This window comes from Microcaecilia unicolor, chromosome 6, assembly GCF_901765095.1.
Source record: "Microcaecilia unicolor chromosome 6, aMicUni1.1, whole genome shotgun sequence".
NCBI lineage: Eukaryota > Metazoa > Chordata > Amphibia > Gymnophiona > Siphonopidae > Microcaecilia > Microcaecilia unicolor.
In genome coordinates, this window is record NC_044036.1 from 74,440,791 (window position 1) to 74,459,810 (window position 19,020).

General features: G+C 41.9%; 1 protein-coding gene across 3 annotated transcripts in view; it reads right to left on the reverse strand.

Moving 5' to 3' along the window:
• The window catches only part of ARHGAP29 (Rho GTPase activating protein 29), a 321,071-nt gene that overhangs the window by 53,433 nt on the left and 248,618 nt on the right, over nt 1-19,020 (reverse strand). For all 3 annotated transcript variants that reach the window (XM_030206020.1, XM_030206021.1, XM_030206023.1), the window contains 4 exons: nt 13,801-13,988; nt 8,206-8,375; nt 5,224-5,364; nt 4,991-5,089 (listed from right to left, as the gene is read on the reverse strand). In XM_030206020.1, the coding sequence (XP_030061880.1) occupies nt 4,991-5,089; nt 5,224-5,364; nt 8,206-8,375; nt 13,801-13,988 (598 nt within the window). The remainder of the gene's footprint in view (nt 1-4,990; nt 5,090-5,223; nt 5,365-8,205; nt 8,376-13,800; nt 13,989-19,020) is intronic.

The window sequence follows — 19,020 nt, forward strand, 5'->3', positions numbered from 1 at the left end:
AACAGGAGGCTTCGAGGCAGGTGGAGATCCACTCAATATTTTACTGCTCCCAGTATCTAGCAGCAGCCATGCTTACCGATGCTTCTGATGCTGGTGCGATGCTCAAAGTCGATGCCAGTTAATGAGGCTATGGCCAAGCCCGAGACACTGAAGACACCAAGAATGGGTGTCCTTCCCAGAGATAGTCTGATTGCACCGGATACAGCACTTAAAGCCACTGAGAACCTTTGTGGACATGAAAGGAAAAATTTCCTCGGCTAAATTAAACGAAGAGATAGTGCCTGAAAAAGGGGCAAGGCATGGTAAAAAGGGAAAGGAAAAAGCCTGGCCAAAGTCAAGGCCTAAAAGCGGCTGAACAATGATGAAAAGAAAGGAAACTTAAAACTAGGCAAAAAATATAACAAATGAAGGGGGGTTTCACAATCAGGAACACAATGTAAGGATAAAAAAAAAAAAATGCCGAAAGGCACAAAAAAGCTCTTTTGGAACGAGCGATGTGAGGAGATGGTTAAAAAAAACAATACATGCCCTCTCCTCACAGCGGTACAAAAAGAACTGAGGAGACTGCATTTTCACAGCAGGCAGGAAGGAACTCGCACATGTGCAGTGGAGCGTCTTGCACTCCATAAAGCTCTGCTTATGCTTTTCATAAGTCCCGGACCATGCGACGCAGGTCGGTGTCACCCACTTGTGAGAATACATAACTACTTGTCCTCGGAAAAGTTAATTTACAACTTTGCTTTCTCCATCAAACAGGATGAATCAATGGAAGACAAATTACTTTGTGCTGACAACGGACCGGGGGGGGGGGGGGGGGGGGGGGGCACAACCAAGTAAATACCCAGTCCTTGTGGACTGCACTTTCAGCCAGAGAACAATACTGCTATTTTAGTTTTGAGCAACCTACACTGTTTGAGCTTCTTCAGAGAGTTGATTACCTCATGCAAATAGGTTATTTAAAACTACTTGTACTACTACATTCTTCTAGAGTGGGGAGGGAGAAGTGGGTTGTGACTGTCATGGGCTGGGGGAAGGAAAGGAGGGGAGCTGCAATTGGGGGGGGGGGGGGCAGGGAATTAAAAAAAAAGTTATGCAGATGCCGGCACTGAATATTACTGCTGGCACTTCCTCAATGCTCACCCCCTGTACCATCCCTGACCTGCCCATTTTTAATGGGCTGTCAGCGCCAATATTCAGCAGCACTGCCCAGTATGTTTTTTGATTTTGTCAGTTTCCTCCTCAACCTTCTCTCAAAAAAGGTTATTCCCCCCTCCCCCAGACATGGAGCATCCGCCAATCTCTGCTGAAGTGCTGCTAAATATTGCCAGTTGGGTGGCTAGGAGCAATTAAAATCACTTTGAATATCGGGGGGGGGGGGGGGGGGGACGACGACAGTCTATTGAGAAATTCAAAGACTGTAGAACATCTGAAGGGGTAATTAAGGAACATTTGCAGAATAATAATCAAGTCATTATTCCTCACAAATAATATGGGAACGTTTGAAAGCAGTCTTATGGAGGTAACTGATAAGATCACCAGCACTTAAAAAGCAGCAGCAGGAAAAAGAATCTAGGTTGAGGCAGTACATATTAAAATCAGACATTTTGAAACAGCTCAGGCAGGCTTGAGCAGAATTAGGAGAGCTACAGGATGAGGAGATCAAGTTTATGATGAACAAGTTTAAACAAAAATACTTTGCATCAGGGAGCTGAGTTAGTAAACTTTTGGCTCAAAGACTAAAGATTCAGCAAACTCGTAATAGCATCTTGTCTACTTGGGAAACTGTATACTATAGAGTCATGTGGAGTTTTATCTGGAGCTTTATACACCTGAACAGGAGGTAGAAGATGAAGAAATCCAACTTTTATTTAAGGGATATTAATTTACTGTCTGTTTCTCTTGAGGCAGCCCAAGCACTGAAGGGATATATAACAGAAGTGGAGTTGTCAAGCCATTAAATTACTTAGTGGTAAAGTCACCAGGTATGGATGACTTTACAGTATTATTTTATTAAAAAAAAAAAATTAGCCATGCTGTTTCATCATTGGTGGTACAGCTCTATAATTCACTAGAAGGGGAAGAGTGGTTACCACATTATATCAGATTTGCTGGGATCAATCCCAAAACCAAGCAAGGACATTACCCAGTGTGGGATCTGCAGGCTAATTTCACTACTAGGCTTGGGCACTGAGATATTGGCGAGGGTCATGACATGTTAGCGAGGATTATGCCTGACCTTATATACTTGGATCAAGTTGGGTTCATTGCAGGGAGTCAGGCAGGGGATGGGATTAAAAGGGTATTGAATTTAATTTGGAAAGCAAAAAATGTACAAGTGCTCATGCTAACAACAGTGGTCAATGCCAAAAAGGGGTTTATATTGTATATTGCCCTTTATGCTTCAAATGCTAGGAAAGACAGGAATAGGGGGACCGCTTCATCTATTGGATGGATTCACTGTATAATCAACCTTTAGTATATGATCAGGTTAATGCCAAATATGCTCCATTATTTGAGTTGAAAAGGGGCACCAAGCAAGACTGCCCATGTTCACCCTTGCTTTTTGCACTAGTTATTGAGCCATTTGCACAGAACTGTCCAGACACTGTAGGATTAGAGATATGGGGGCATCAACATAACTTATTTTGCAGATGATATCCTAGTTTATGCTGGAAGCACTTCAAGATCTCATGGACCAATATGGGAGGTTGTTGGGTTTTAAGGGACAGAGTTAAAATATTTCCAACACTGAGATGGATGCACAGGTGTTGAAAACTGAGTTTCCCTTTCAGTGAGTAAACATCTATCAAGTACTTAGGGGTGAATTTGGGGAAGGATTATACATACCTGTTTCAATGGAACCTTGAACTCTCACCAGCACAGATTAATCACGGTTTAGAAAGATGGGATAAGCTTATCCTATCTTGGATGGGAAGAATGGAAGCTATAAAAATGATTGTGGTGCCCAAGTTTGTTCCAAGCCCTGCCCATTTTTATACTATTGGATATGTTCCAAATATGGCATAAGAAAATATTTTGTTTTATATTGGAGAAGGGGGGGGGGAACCTAGAATCAACAGGGAGGTGCTGTTTCGATGTAGGGGGGGTTGTATCCCTAATCTTGAAAAATATTGCCAAGTTGCTCAACTTAAAACAGTTCTAAAGTGGCCACAGGTGGAAAAGGGGACCAGGCTAAAGGGGATACCAGAGATCCCTTTGTGGTACCTCCTATGGATGGAATGTTCCTGAAAAGATTTAAGAGAAATTGTGAAACCATTTTATGAGTGACTGACTGTCTGGGTAGATATGGGTAACATAGTCCTGGGAGGACAGAAATATTCCTATTATCTATCTATGGGATATGCAAAGGGGTTCCAAACCGGGAAGGATGATGGAGTCTTTCGAAGGTGGGATACACTGGGGATCAGATTTGTTTTGGTCAGATTGTAAACTTTGAAGACCTTAAATGAGCAATATTCCTTCAGCTCCAGCAATGTTTCCATCCTTGCACGTAAATTGTTTTATTTCTTTACAATAGAATGACATAATAGCTCAGATGGAGATGTAGTGACCTATATTTGAGAAGTTGGTGGATAAAAAAAAATCACAGGGCTTATTTCTATCATATACAAAATCCTTAATGAACAGATAGACATCCGAGCTATACCCTGGAAAAGGGATTAGAAGTTGAGTTGGGTCAGACTGGGAGGATACTTCATATGTATACCTGACCTTGGATTTGTCCTTGCCATTTTCAGGGCATAGACATCTGCCCAGCATTGGCTTTGCTTCCCAATTGGACACAAAAGATATCTTATGCATCGTAGGTTATTGAGAATGCATTAAAAATATTGATAAGATGGTACTATACTTCTGATAAGTTAAGATTTTGGGACAAGAAGGGGTGGCTGCATGTTGGCAAGGATGGAACATATAGGCATATCTAGCAGACTTGTCCCAAGATCCAAGTTTTTGGGAAAGATACGTTTCATGTGCAATTTATACTGAAAGACAGCTTTCCATTTAAATATGGAACATGATTTAACATGAGAATACCAGACATCAGGTATTGTTTGCAACAATCAGAATGGTAATTGAGACCCGTTGGGATGTTGCGGAACTGCCTGAATTATAGAAAGTCAAAGAGAAATTGAGAGGATACCTATGTGAATGTTATAAGGCATACAGCTCTTCACCAAAATAAGTGGAACCAATACAAACAAATGTGGGAATGGTTCATGGAATTTCAGTGAGGGGATGGGAGGGTGGAAAGGAGGGTAGGGGAGGCATCGAGAGAAGTTTACTTGGTGGTTCTTGATCTATGCTTGTTTAGTTGTTTAATGGCTATGCCTTTTGATAGTTGACTCGATCTGTATTCGTTCTTTTCTGTTTGCTGTTTTTGTTATGTTACAATAAAAAAAAAACAATCTAAGCGGGTATCTATCCATAAAATTTAAAATATACTAAAGCATCCTTCATAAATCTTTTAAAATAAAACATTAAAACGAAAAGAAAACTAAAACTAAATATCAATTCAATTCAAAGCATAAGCTGACTCTCCTTGTTGAGGTAAGGTGTTCTACCAAAGAACATTCCATTGGTTCAAATGGTGGTTTCATCTACTGAGTTAGGATTATGTTTAAATCCCAGGAAAGGTAGAGGAAACAGCCATTTTTCTAGCTCTCTATCATGTGATCAGGCATTTTATGCTTGAACCACCCTGTGCAGAAACTTTGAACTAATCTTGCAAACTCATCTCTCTCATCTTTCCAAGATGGAAGTGTACAAATAAGATTACAAAAACTGCTCCAAGATATTCTACTAGTGTTCACACTCGATAACTGACAGTTAGGATACATCTTCGCACTGTGGACAGGAGAAGGGCAGACTAAATGAGCTAGCTGCTCTTTCTACCCTCATTTATATGTTATGCAAACAAAGCAGATTTCTAGTAGCATCAGAATGCAAATATGGCAGTTTAGCAGCTTACCACTCTCTGAAGGAGAAGGTGGTTCTCTTTCATCCAAATCATCTGCAGATGACATAGTACCTGTAGATGGTGTTCGTGGAAGTCTTCTCTTAAAATCTCCTGAAGGGAAAAACAAAATCAAGAAACGTAAAACTTTGTAGGTAATTCCTATTTGCTTTCTTGACATGGAAAGAAAAAAATTAAAAAACATGGCTTCTTAAGTTAGTTGTTTATGAGAATATTAATCTGCATACCTGGGCTGGCAGATGGAGAATCCATTGAACGGGATTCACTGCTTCCTCCTGCGCTTTCTGAATCACTGCACATTCCGCTACCACCATTACCACTCTGGTTGCCAACCGACCAGGATCTAAATGGAGGTGGACCTCTTGTAGCTTTAAAGATGAAGCAAGCAAGCATTCATTATAATTCAGGGGTAATCATGCTCCTGACTTCCTTTTTCATAGCTGTGCCTTCATCTAAGTTCATAAGTACATAAGTAATGCCATACTGGGAAAAGACCAAAGGTCCATCGAGCCCAGCATCCTGTCCCTGACAGCGGCCAATCCAGGTCAAGGGCACCTTGCAAGCTACCCAAACGTACAAACATATTTATACATGTGAATGAAAAAAAATGTGTCCCATTTAAAAGCACCTTACCACTAAAGAACATACTCTACTGTAAACCTCACACTGCTTCAAAACAAATGAAAGACGAAGGCAAGCATAATGTTTATGAAGACAAATGCTTGGCTTGGAGGTCTCAGATATAGAAAAGGAGGAGGAAATGCTCTGAAGATAGAAAATCTAAACTCCTCTCATTTTAACAGGATTCAGGAGTTTTGACTCCTAGTATATAACAGAAAGTATCAAATTATAAGTTTATCTCTGGCACAATCTTACTCATACATAAAATTATATTTATAGCTCCTTTAAGGAAAAGTTATATTACTACTAATTACTACTAATTGACATTTCTAAAGCGCTACAAGAGTTACCCTTGCTGAATTCTTTCACGACAAGGTTCAAAAGATAAACCTTGAATTCTCTACCTCGCCACCTCTCCCTCCACTAGTCCGTTCCCCTCTCTCTTTTTCCTCCTTTCCTGAAGTTACTATAGAGGAAACTACACTTCTCCTTTCTTCCTCAAAATGTACCACCTGTTCCTCTGATCCCACTCCCACCCACCTTCTTAATGCCATCTCACCTGCTCTTATTCCTTTTATCTGTCACATTCTCAACCTCTCACTTTCCACTGCAACTGTCCCTACTGCCTTTAAACATTCTGTGGTCACACCTCTCCTGGAGTTGGCAGTGGTGGAGAAGGGAACTGAAAGGAGGGATTTGTCCTGTGAGCGGAGGTTATGGGCAGGAACATAGGGGGAGATGAGGCTAGAGAGGTAGTGAGGAGTCGCAGACCGGGTGCATTTGTAGGTAAGGAGGAGAATCTTGAATTGTATGCGGTATCTGATCGGAAGCCAGTGAAGTGACTTGAGGAGAGGGGTGATGTGAGTATATCGGTTCTGGCGGAATATAAGACGTGCGGCAGCGTTCTGAACGGATTGAAGGGGGGATAGATGGTTAAGTGGGAGGCCAGTGAGGAGTAAGTTGCAGTAGTCAAGGCAAGAGGTAATGAGAGCGTGGACGAGAGTTCGTGTGGTGTGCTCAGATAGGAAAGGGCGAATTTTGCTGATGTTGAAGAGGAAGAAGCAACAGGTCTTTGCAGTCTGTTGGATATGCGCAGAGAAGGAGAGGGAGGAGTCGAAGATGACACCGAGGTTGCGGGCAGATGGGACGGGGAGGATGAGGGTGTTATCAACTGAGATAGAGAGTGGAGGAAGAGGAGAGGTGGGTTTAGGTGGAAAGATGAGGAGCTCAGTTTTGGACATGTTCAGCTTCAGGTGGCGGTTGGACATCCAGGCAGCAATGTTGGATAAGCAGGCCGATACCTTGGCCTGGGTCTCCGCGGTGATGTCTGGTGTGGAGAGATAGAGCTGGGTGTCATCAGCATAAAGATGATACTGAAAACCATGAGATGAGATCAGTGAGCCTAGGAAGGAGGTGTAGATTGAGAAGAGAAGGGGTCCAAGGACAGATCCCTGGGGAACTCGTTTTACAGTTTTAGTTATCTAAACAGCCTTTTTACCAAGTTATACATATCAGTGGCGTAGCCACAGGTGGGCCTGGGTGGGCTGAGGCCCACCCACTTAGAGCTCAGGCCCACCCAACAGTAGCACACGTTTAACGGTAGCTGGTGGGGATCTCAAGCTCTGCCAGCTGAAGAGAAAAAAAAAACTACATGAGAGAGTCCAAAAACATGTCCCCTCTGCTCTGCAGATGAGAAGAAACCATGCAAGCCAGGCAGGCAGGAACACATGTGTGCATGCGCAGTGAGCCTGCTAAAAGCTTCCAAAAGATAAAGGAAAGCTGGATAGCGCCTGTATCAGGGCAATTCACCCATCACAGATCTCATTACATTCAATTTAGTATATTTACTGAATGCAATATCTCTTAGATGTAAAAACAAAAATGGGTAAATTCCTCCAACTTAATGACAGAGAAATTATTTATTTATTTACATTTTACCCTACCAGCAGCAGTACAAGCAGCACAGATATTCTATCATCAAACATGGAACATTGGGTCCAATAAAAAAATGTCTACTACTAGGCCACCAAGATCACACTAGGTGGCACCCAAACATCACTGGAGACACCCTTATCCAATTAGTGGCTAAATATAAGTTATAACAAGATTGGAGATTAAAATATTATAGCAGGACATGTTTACCCACTCCAACTCTAAGACAATATTCAAGCAACTTTCTGACCTCATGTGCAACTTCCTTTAAATTAGTCCTCATTTTCTGACTCCTATCACTCAATCTTATGTTCCATCTTTGCTTACGCCCTATGCTGTCTATTAAAATCTTTTATTGTGTATTGTGTTGACATTAGAATGTAGCATACTATGCCATACTTTGTACTGTTATCTGAATATTTTTACTACTGTAACTTTCTATTGCTTATGTTTGACTTATTCTTGCTGTACACCTCCTTGAGTGAATTCTTTCAAAAAGGTGGTAAATACAGCCTAATAGATAACAAAAATAACAACATACTGAGGCTGGAAGCGTCATTAACTTCATATCAAGCTTAGATATCTAAAATAGGAATACTTATTTTGCTATTTAGATGATTAATAGGTTCAGCTAAAATATGAACAAAGGAAACTACCTTGGATATCAGTACTGCTACAAGATCTCTTCTGTCCAGTCTTCTGTGAACGACAGTATCTTGGGCTCTCACCATCTTCCAACAATTGGGTGTGAAAGTCTTCAGAAGGCTCAAATAAATTTCCATGTAAAATTTGTTCACTAATTGTTGGTCTTTTAATTACAAAATCCCTAAAAACATATCAAAAGTGTAAAAAATGTGTCACAACAAAATTATTTTAAAACAACACTTCAACTGAAACGATCACATAGCACACAGCAAGGATGTTCAAAACTAGAATAATTAACAGAACTTAATTCTGAACCAACAGATTATTTTTCATAATATTCTAGTTGTGTCTTGTGACACCACCTCAGATGTCCTGCTCGTGTAGGTACTACAAAACCACTCTTTAAAATGTTACCCTCAATAAAAGGCAGAACTCAAATTACTTTTTTTTCTGTCTTTAATTTCATCCCAAATTGGGAAAACCATATAAGAGCTTGTGACGGGGTTTATAGAACACTACCCTCACCCTTAAGAAAAGTCCCTCTCTAACTAACCTGGGACACCTTAAGAGCATTGATCCCGTCCCTGGAGTAAGTGAGCCAGGAGAAGCAGTGTCAATACTTGGGAGCTTAATAGACAAAGCCAGGCTGAGGTTAAGGAGGCCTAGGGAAGAAAGAACTGAAGCCCCAGTTTACGCCATTACTGAACACTTCTAGCTGCTGTGATCTGGCTGAGGTAACCCAATTTTTTATCTGAAGAATTGTGAGCCTTGTTCTGGCCTAGGGAAGAAAGAACTGAAGCCCAAGTTTACGCCATTACTGAACACTTCTAGCTGCTGTGATCTGGCTGAGGTAACCCAATTTTTTATCTGAAGAATTGTGAGCCTTGTTCTGAAGTCTGGCTGGAGCCAGACCTGGAAAGACAAAGAGAAACTACAACTGTGTTTGGGGCATGGCTATCACAGGCCTTAGACTGTTTTGGGCCCTGTTAGCCACAGGCCCATGCAAATTTTTCCCCTCTCTGAAGATGAGACCAACTTTGTTCTAGGCCTGTGAAGGAACAGGCCTCAGATTTAAGTTAATAAAGCAAGGCGAAGGGAACCCCGAAAAGGAAAAAGCAGTTCATGTCAATATGGGGCCTATATATACAAGGACTTAGTCCACGGGGGCGAAGTTTGCTCCTCAATCTATTGTGAGTTACCTTGGCAGTACACATGGTCTGAATGTTTAAATCCATTAACCCCAATATTGTTTGACACACAGAAGTAAGGGGGGAAGGAAGGGGAATAGAGGGTGGGGAGGGGAGAAGTATACAAAAAACTTGATGATGGTCTGTTCAATACTTATATGTGAGGTTTCACTGTACTGTTGAAGTTTTATATTTTATGGTATCTGTTATACCATATTTATTTCATCATTAATAAAAACGTTGAAACATAAGTTAATAAAGCACTTATTTCATGTTTACAAATCTTGTGTGGCTGTGTTATTGACAGGGATACCTCATAACCTTTGCCCAGGGTCTCGCATGTGGTGGCAGTGATGGGATTCTGAGCTTATCCTGTCGAGGAAGCCGGATCAATGACCTTCGAGGCGCTGAACCTATTAACAGCAAACACTGGGACATTGGGCAAAAGCAGTTAGCGCTGCCCTAGTTTGGGGGGGGGGGGGGGGGGGAGGAACGTATACCTTGTGCTGGACAGACTGGCTTTTATTTTGTTTTCTGGTGTACTGCGAAGTGCAGGCTGCTTACAGCCAAAATATAGAGGGGCTGTTCCAGGCCTTGGTGAAGGGCCAGCAGCAACAGCAGGAGATCCTGGAAGGGCAGCAACAGCAGCAACAACAACAGTTTATGCAGGCGCATCTTGAACAGTGGAAGCAGTAACAAGAGATACAGAAACAAGTGTTGAAGAAGCTCATAGAGCTACAACAGAGCTAGCAGGCCCAAACTGGTACAGCTGACCAGGCACATAGCCTGTCAGCGACCCCACCTGTTTCTGTATTTAGGAAAAGGGTGCCGGAAGACAACCCGGACTACTTCTTGACCAATTTTGAGAGGACCGTCCAGTTTTGCTGGTTGGCCAGAGACGTCATGGACAGCATATCTGGGGAATTTACTGACCGGTAGAGCTAGACAGCATTTCAAGATGTCAATCCCGCTGGGATGGCCACCTACACTGAGGTTAAAGCAGCCATCCTGGAGGGGAGGCTGCACCCCGGTGTTCATCAGCAGCGGATCCGGAAGGGTTCTCTGCAAGCTAAAGAAAACCATCGGAGTTTCTTCTACCGACACGAGGTCACCTGGAGATGGCTGCAACCGGAATGAAAGGCTCAGAGATCAGAAGAGTTGTCCTCCTGAAGTAGCTCCAGGCAGGATTACCACTGTCTATGAAGCAGTGGGTGTGGCAGCTGTATATTATTTGCGTGTTCCCCCACCTATTCTGACCTCATCCTCCACCAGACTGCTCTTACACAGTCCAGGAATTAACGAACTCCATAATCAGAAGGACTCGCTGGGATATAAGAAGATAGTTTATTTCAATCTTACCAATAGCAATACAGGCAAATCAGGTATTCGTATGGTTTGAACAGCAGTCTACAACATGTCTGTCACCCTCCTTCTCTTGTAGCCTTCCTTCTGTTCTAATACCCTTCTGACTCCCATTTTTATACTATTTTCACCCTATTCATTTCAATGGACCCTAGCTTTGTCACCAGGGTTCTTGGACCTTATCAGTTGATCAAAATGACTTCACATATTCTCAAACTCTAAGTATAAACAAGATATGCTCAGAGCGCATCTTATTAGATGACTTTGCATGTTCCCCAAACTTTCCCTAGCCCCTCCTTTGGATGTTCTCACCCGGGGTGCAGCTGACCCAGTACTATCTCTACACAACCATAGCAACTCTTGCTCATGACGTCTTGTAGGTGCCAGTCCTAGGACTGTAGACAAGAGCAAATGCCCCCCTCCCTTGCCAGTTCAGCACTTGCTACAGTGAAATGTAACTGTGTCAAAGGTGATCTCTGATTTCTACAAGCTAGCTCTCTTTTGTATCAGAGATTATTTTGATTTTAAGAAGCCTAGCTCTTATTATGAGCTATTGGCCTGTATTTTACTGAGAGCAAGGGCTAGCATAACTCTTCACAGCACACCAAACTGACCCCAGAGTGCATGTTAGAAGCAGCCGAGGCCTTCTGCTAGGCACAGCCAGAAATATATAAACAGAAGCGACCTGGAAGTCCTGCAAGGAAAAAAAAAGTGAAAACTGGACCGGACAATCTGAAGGATCAGAGAACCACCCTCTAAGCCCAGAGTCTCCAGGGAAGGGGTCGGAGCAATGGAAGCATTCATTCCCATGAACCTACTGTGCCCCTTTTCCCTGGCTACGGGAATCATACTCCCCCACCTGTTTCAGGTATGGGGGAAGAGCCATATAGCAAGAGAATGTCCAGGTATAGCGGAAGAGGCTATGGATGTGAATTCGATAACCACTCATGACTGCAATTTTGTGGAAGCTGCCCAGCCAGGAAATAGAAATTGTGGTTTACATGTGGAGCTAGGACAACTGTACCAAGCATGAGTAGACTCTGGCAGTGTCAAGACTCTTGTCTGGAGAGATGTACTCAACCGGTCACAACTGAATTACGAGCGAATTGTGACTCTGGCCTGTGTACAAGGGGACCAGAGACGACAGCTCAAGTGTCCTATAAATCATCTGTGGGGCAAACTCATCTGGAGGTAGCGGTCTTGCCTTGGCTACCTTACCCAGTGGTTTTAGGCCAGAATTTCTCCAACTTCCAACATTTGGGTCAGGCTGATCAATGGCCCAAAGAAGGAGCCTCTTCCTGATATATAAATCAGGGTCCTCCAGTGGTAAGATATCGTAAACTCTAAGTTGTCTAAGCCCCGCCACCAACGGCAATTAGAGAAACCGCAGTGCTCTCTGAATCTAGAAATTGTTGTAGATGGAAATCCAGAGCAGGAGGAAAATGATGGGTCGGACAACCCTGAGCCTTTAGACAATCTACCCGAATGGAGTACTGAGGGAGCTATGGGGAATTTCAAATCAGAGGATGAGTCCCTTAGGGCAGCCGAAGCTAAGGTTGTTGCAGTGGATGAGAATCCCGTGGGCAGCCAGGACCCTGCTAAGATATCACCCCCCCCCCCCCCTATTTTGTGGTAAGGAATGACTTGCTGTATCAATCTTTTCACTATCAGGTGAAACACTAGGTGGGCCATGAGCATGCTAATGTGGACTTTTTGTCCTGGGAGGTGGACCCTGAAATGGCAGGAGCTGAGGAGGAGGGTATGTGACAGGGTTTATAGAACACTGCACCTCACCCTTAAGAAGAGTCCCTCACTAACTAACCTGGGACACCTTAAGAGCACTGATCCCACCCCAGGAGGAAGTGAGCCAGGAGGGGCAGTGTCAATACTTGGGAGTTTAAAAAACAGGGCCAGGCTGAGGTTAAGGAGGCCTAGGGAAGGAAGAACTGAAGCCCCAGCTTATGTCTTTACTGAACACTTCTAGCTGCTATGATCTGGCTGAGGTAACCTAAGTTTTTATTTGAAGAATTGTGAGCCTTGTTCTGAGAAACTACAAACTGTGTTTGGGGTGTGGTTGTCACAGGCCATAGAATGTGTTTGGGGCCCTGTTGGCCACAGACCCATACAAAATCTTTTCCCCCTCTGAAGATAAGAGACTTTACCTTTGTTCTAGGCCTGTGAAGGAACAGGACTCAGACTTAAGTTAATAAAGAACTTATTTCATGTTTACAATCACGTAGTTCATGTTTACAATCTTGTCCAGCTGTGTTATTGACAGAGCTACCTCATAACCCTCGCCCAGGGTCTCACAAAGCTATAAAAGACTAATATGTTGTGCTCAGCAAGAGATGCAGGTGGTGGCTTGCCCAAGTAACTATATATCTGATTACATTCATTAGCCATGATGACATGAGAGTCCCTTAACATGATTACAAACTGAATATGTAAACGAAGAAGAAAGGATCGAAAACACACAATAAAGAACACACACACAAAAAAAGCACCGAAGGCAAGAGTCATTTGCTGGACCTGACACGGGCCAAACCAAGGTAGGTTAAAAATGTGGAATGAACAACAAATCACAGTGTGTCATAGCACTTCAGCGTCCCGTTTAGTGCCAATTTCAGGATGCTGAAGCGCTATGAGACTAATTTGTCATGGATTCCTCGTTGTTAACTTACCTTTGCTGATTTGATTGGCTTTTTTCTATACACTGATTCTATTGACCACCGACACAGGCATTTGTCGCCAAAACATGGCTTGTGTCAGGTCTAATAAAGGACTCTTAGCTATCCTATACTTGAACAGTCATAGGTGCTTTTTTTGTGTTTACAAACTGAGTATACCACTCCTAACCATTGCATAAACACGTCAGGGAAGGAAGACGTGAATTGTGCTACTTTTTGGGATTTGGAATCAAAGACGTTGTTTTAACTGCTTAGGAAAATAATTACCAATTCACTTTTTTTTTTCATCACTTAGTTCAAATCAAGCCAAATAAACCACGCACAAACATTTCAGTCAAGGATTGGCACAGGAAAAATAAAAGCATCTTACCCTCCAGTTTGAGAGCTCTGTGTTTCAAAAGATCCTGATTCAGTACTATCATCCTTTGGCAAACTTTTTACATACTCTGAATACTGTTGTCCTGGTTCGTAGAGTTTTGCACTCTCACAGAGAGACTGGCAGTTAACAGGAACAGAAACTACTTGAGTGTGCTGCATCTGGAACAGGTTAACTGTTACCTGTTATCAAACAAATTGAAGATTATGAACAAAATTCAGACACTTTAGAAATCTCTAAAATTTGACAGAAATGGAAAATTCATCATGACTGTTCTTAAAGAGAACTAAATGATTATGCATAGCATTATGACCAGAGTCACAATTATAGTGATGCAAACAGAGAACCAAACTGGCTGTAGATGCCTTACAGAATGGAGGGCTTGGGACAGAGCTGAATACACTTTCCTTCCACTCAATTTTCTCTTTCAGGCCATCTCTCCTCCCTCCATGCACCTCAGTGAAGTGGTTCCACAGCTGCTCATTATTACTCTCCACATTTCCTCTCTAAACATGAAGTACATTAGGGAGGAGGATGAAAAGCAGCCATAGGACTAGAGCAGGCACTTGCTGTATCCCTGCTGCTAAGAGGAGAGAAATATTTAGAAGACAAAGGAAAAGAAAGAAGACCTAGATAGTTAAGAGTGAAACAGCTATCTGAAAGTAAGGAAAATGAGGAAAGAAGGAGCCTGAAGAGGTGGACATATAGAAGAAGATGAAGTGAGAAAGGTAGAGGGAAGTGAATAGAGAAGAGTGATGAAATAAATTGTGGAAAGAACAGAACAGATGATAAGAGAGGAGAGGAGAGGAGGCATGAAAATTTGTCCAAGATATGGATCAATCATAGGAAAGATGACAGTCAACACGCAGCTGTGTCTGTTCCTTTTGTTGCGCAACAGATATCACATGATGGAAGATGGAGAAACATGAACAGTAAAGTGGGAAGGTTGTAGGGAGACAAATAGGGAAAAATGAGCAAGAGAAAGAAAAGCTGGAAAGGGAGGGAAACTGGGAAATGAACTAGATTTTGGGAGGAAGCAGCAGATGACGTCTACAGATCAAGAGAGGTCTGAGAAGGGGGATGGGAAGAGAGGAAAACTACAGATGGTAAAATGAAAGTTTGAGAAAATGGAAAGCTGATACGTTAGTGAGGAGGAAAAGATTTAAAAGGAAAAGCAATGAAAGTGATGGATACAAGAAAAGATAGCAATAAAAAGAATTGTAGATGAAGTGCTATGATGAGAGTCACGAGGGTATGAAGAAGTATGGAAAGATTAGGGACACATGATGAGAAGAGAAACACATCGAGAAATAATAATAGTAAACAGGTGTCAGAGGGATGGGAAGAGATGACTACAGAATAAAGAAAAAAAGAGGAAACTACTAAGAAAGGCTGCTTTGAGGCCTAAACTTATTTCTTTTAAAAGGGTCTCAGTCCAAGACTGAAAAATGTGTTGAATGTTCAACAATTTCAAAACTACTCTATAAACCTAGGGCCTGTAGGGGAGGGTGCAAAGAGGATATTATTACAGAAGAAAATCCATACTATGTGCTCAGTAGGGTCTACAAAATCTCAGGGAAAACAGCATATGTGTGAAGAGGTTCTGGGGTCTGATGCGTTCACAGCAGAACGTTTGGGCTCCTTGCCAAACAATATCTGGGTTTTAACCCAAATGAAGCACACAAAAATTTAGGGAACACTGCATGCAAGTGGCTGAACATCAGGAGGCCCAAAGTTCAGATGGATGAACACACAGATGATCCAACAGAACACCAGACAAAATGTACAGTTTCAAAACCTTTATTGTATTAGATAACTAAAATATGGGTATTTGGATATGTAATGCAATGAAGTTTTTGTATCATACTTTCATCTAGTGTTCTTTGGTGTGTCAAGACACCAGGTGTGGATCATTTACCTCCTTTTTTAGCCATCAGTCAAAGCCCAGATCAGATTAAATTTTATATGGACAAGTGCAAAGTGAAGAATTTAGGGAAGAATAACCCTTATTATAGCTATATGATGCTAGGTTCCACATTAAGAGGAATTGAGAGAGTAGGCTGTGAGGCTGAGAGGAATCCATAACAGGAAGAAATATATCAATGAAATGTTTCTTGAGATGTATTGAAAGAGGACAACTAGACATCAGGGCCTGCAGAATCAACAAACCAACTCTACCTTCCCCATTCAACTGAAGAACTGATAAACAACCCTAGGATAAAGCAAACATGTCCCAGGATCAGAAGGAACCCAAGCTCAAAACCTCCAGATTGATGATCACTAGAAAATGAAGGGTAGTGGTGGTTCTGAGAATTACAGATCATCCATCTGCAACCAGACATGATGTCCCAGGAGGTGTGCTCTCTCTCTGCATGGTGCCAAAATCGGAGTTGTTACTATTATCTGATGCTGCTCATCTATATTGGCATGAATGATACTAGCTAAGTATCCCACGGATCAAAAGTGGTTACACAACTCTGGGAGACAGGGGCAGTATATCAAATTCTAATAAACCTGAACCTAAAGCAGATAAGTGCACAGGTGGTGTTCATATCAATTCTCCCTGTTGAGGGGAAAGGCCAAGGCAGCAAGGCATGCATCCTGGAGTTGAATGCATGGTTGTACAGATGCTGTCAGAGAATGTTTCAGCTTCCTGGACAATGGAATGATTTTCCAACAGATGCTGAGCAGAGATGGTGTACACTTATCAATGAAGAGCATTAAGTGTTTTCTGCAGCATGCTGGCTAATCCACAAAGAATAGCCTTAAACTGCGATTATTGGGGATAGTTGAACAGGCAAGTAAAACTTTTAATACCGCTACAGCAAGGGATAAAAGGGCAATATTTGGAAAGCTGTGCATACCAATGCATGTAGAATGAGAAATAAGGTTCTGGATCTAGAAGTTGTAATGGAAGAGGAGGCAGTCAAGGACACATGACTCAAGGAGATATAGGGATACAGTTATAACTGGCTACAATTTATTGAAGAAGAAAAGAATATGAAGAAATGTGGAGTGCCTTTATATATTAAAGAAAATATTAAAGTGACAGAATTGCAAGGACTTGCAGAGTAAAGAGAAGGCACTGTGGGTTAATCCGGAAAAAGGCAATGGAACATCTATTGAGAATGGTGAAATATACAGGCCTCCAGGCAGAAGAAATGGACAGAGAATTAAATGAATATATTCATAATAAAGCTATGAAAGGGGAAATAGTACTAACAGGTGATTTCACTATGCTAGATGTTGACCGAAACTTCCCTGTTCCAATGTCATTTAAGAAGTAGGGAGATCATAGATTATCTACAAAGAAAACTGTTCCAGCAGTAGGCAGAGAACCCACACAACATGGGGCCATACTGGATTTGATGCTTACAAATGGGGGGAGTGTTTCTGATGTTATAGTAACATAGTAGATGACGGCAGAAAAAGACCTGCACGGTCCATTCTGGCATCCAATGATCACCAGATGGTGAGGTTCAATATTAAGACAAGCATGGAGAGTTCATTCAAAAATTGAAGGTTCTCGACTTCAAAATAAGTAACACTGTCAAGATGAGAGAATACCTCATGAAAACGTTAGCTAGATAGGAACATCTGGGGGAAGCAGAAAAGCAGTTAACAAAACAATGGAGCTAATATAAAGGCAACAGGAAAATAAATACAAATAAAAGGAAAAGAAAAGTGCTTTGGATCCCAAAAGTAGTACCTGAAAAGATACGGAAAAGAGGTGAGCCTTCATAAAAAAAAACCAAAGATTGCAGAAAGAGAAAGAGAAAGACATCTCTGGAAAAGCAAAGAGATGCTGGTAAAAAAAAAATCAGGAAAGCAAAGATGCATATGAAAGAAAAAAAAAAAATAGCCAATACAGTATTATGGGGGGGGGGGGGGGGGGGGGAGAGATATATTTTTAAAGATACATTAGTTATAGGAGGTAGTGCAATAGGGCATTGTGAGGCTCAAGGGTGAAGGAGAGGACTATGTAGAAACCGATAAGAATAAAGCAACATTGAATAAGTATTTCTGTTCTGTGTTCATAGATGAAAGGCTGGGGGTAGAACAGCAGAAGAGAAACACAAGTAGGAATGGAAATAAGGAACACCTTGAACGATTTTCAGAAGGATGTTCAAGGGGAGCTAGCTAAACTAAAAGCCATAGGGCCAGATGGGATACATCTGGACCTTATATAGCAGAATGGCCACTAGTGGTAGTACTGCAAAATTACTGCTAGGGGTCACGTCCAACATTTTAAACTAGAGTTTTAGCAGGGGTAGAAGTAGAGAGAGATTGTTCCTGCCCCATACACTACACAGCAGTGAAAACTCTCAGTGAGTGGATGGGTTGGATTGGTCTTGTTTTTGGCAGGGGCTGCGATTGGAGATCAAGATAATTGGAGGGATGAGGTCAGGGTGGGCATGTGATTCAGAAGATAACATTCATGGCTATGGGTGCTACTGGAATGCTGCTAGTGCAAATGCACTCATCTTCACCTCTTGAAGTGGTGCTAAGTGCAGCAGTGCTTTCAGCAAGCATGACAGCCAGCTAGTTACTTGTCACAGCCGACTACTCCTTTGGGAAGCCTAGGTCAAGCCCACAATCCCACCTACTAGTGTTAAGCAGAAAACACAGGGTTGGTTTTTTTTTCAATGCTGGATGGTTTTAAGGTTGCCATTAGTATAGGTCAGCTCTAACCTCTACTGTACAGTAAAACTTGTGCTAGCTGCTTAATGCAGCATAGTAGTTAAAAAAAAAAAAAAAATAAAGGCTACTAATTTGTAAATCTGGTTTTTCAAAGATGCTTGTTAAAAAAAAAAAAAAAAAAACCAGCAACAACAAAAAAAAAAATGATAATTTCAAATAGTTTTCTAAACAGAAAAAAAATCTGCTGCTGTGTTACTTTTACCACTCTTCTTCCCCACTAGTTCAGACCAGTGAGCCTGACGTCGGTGCAGGGCAAAATGGTAGAGACCATTATAAAGAACAAAATTATAGAGCATATACATAAGCATGGATTAATGAGACAAAGCCAACATGGATTTAAGTCAAGGGAAACCCTACCTCACCAATCTACTACATTTCTTTGAAGGGGACATATGGATAAAGGTGAGCCAGTTATTGTGTATCTGGATTTTCAACAGGCATTTGTCAAAGTACCTCATGAAAGACTTCAGAGGAAATTGGAAAGTTAAGGGCCAGGAGGTACGGTAGTGTTTT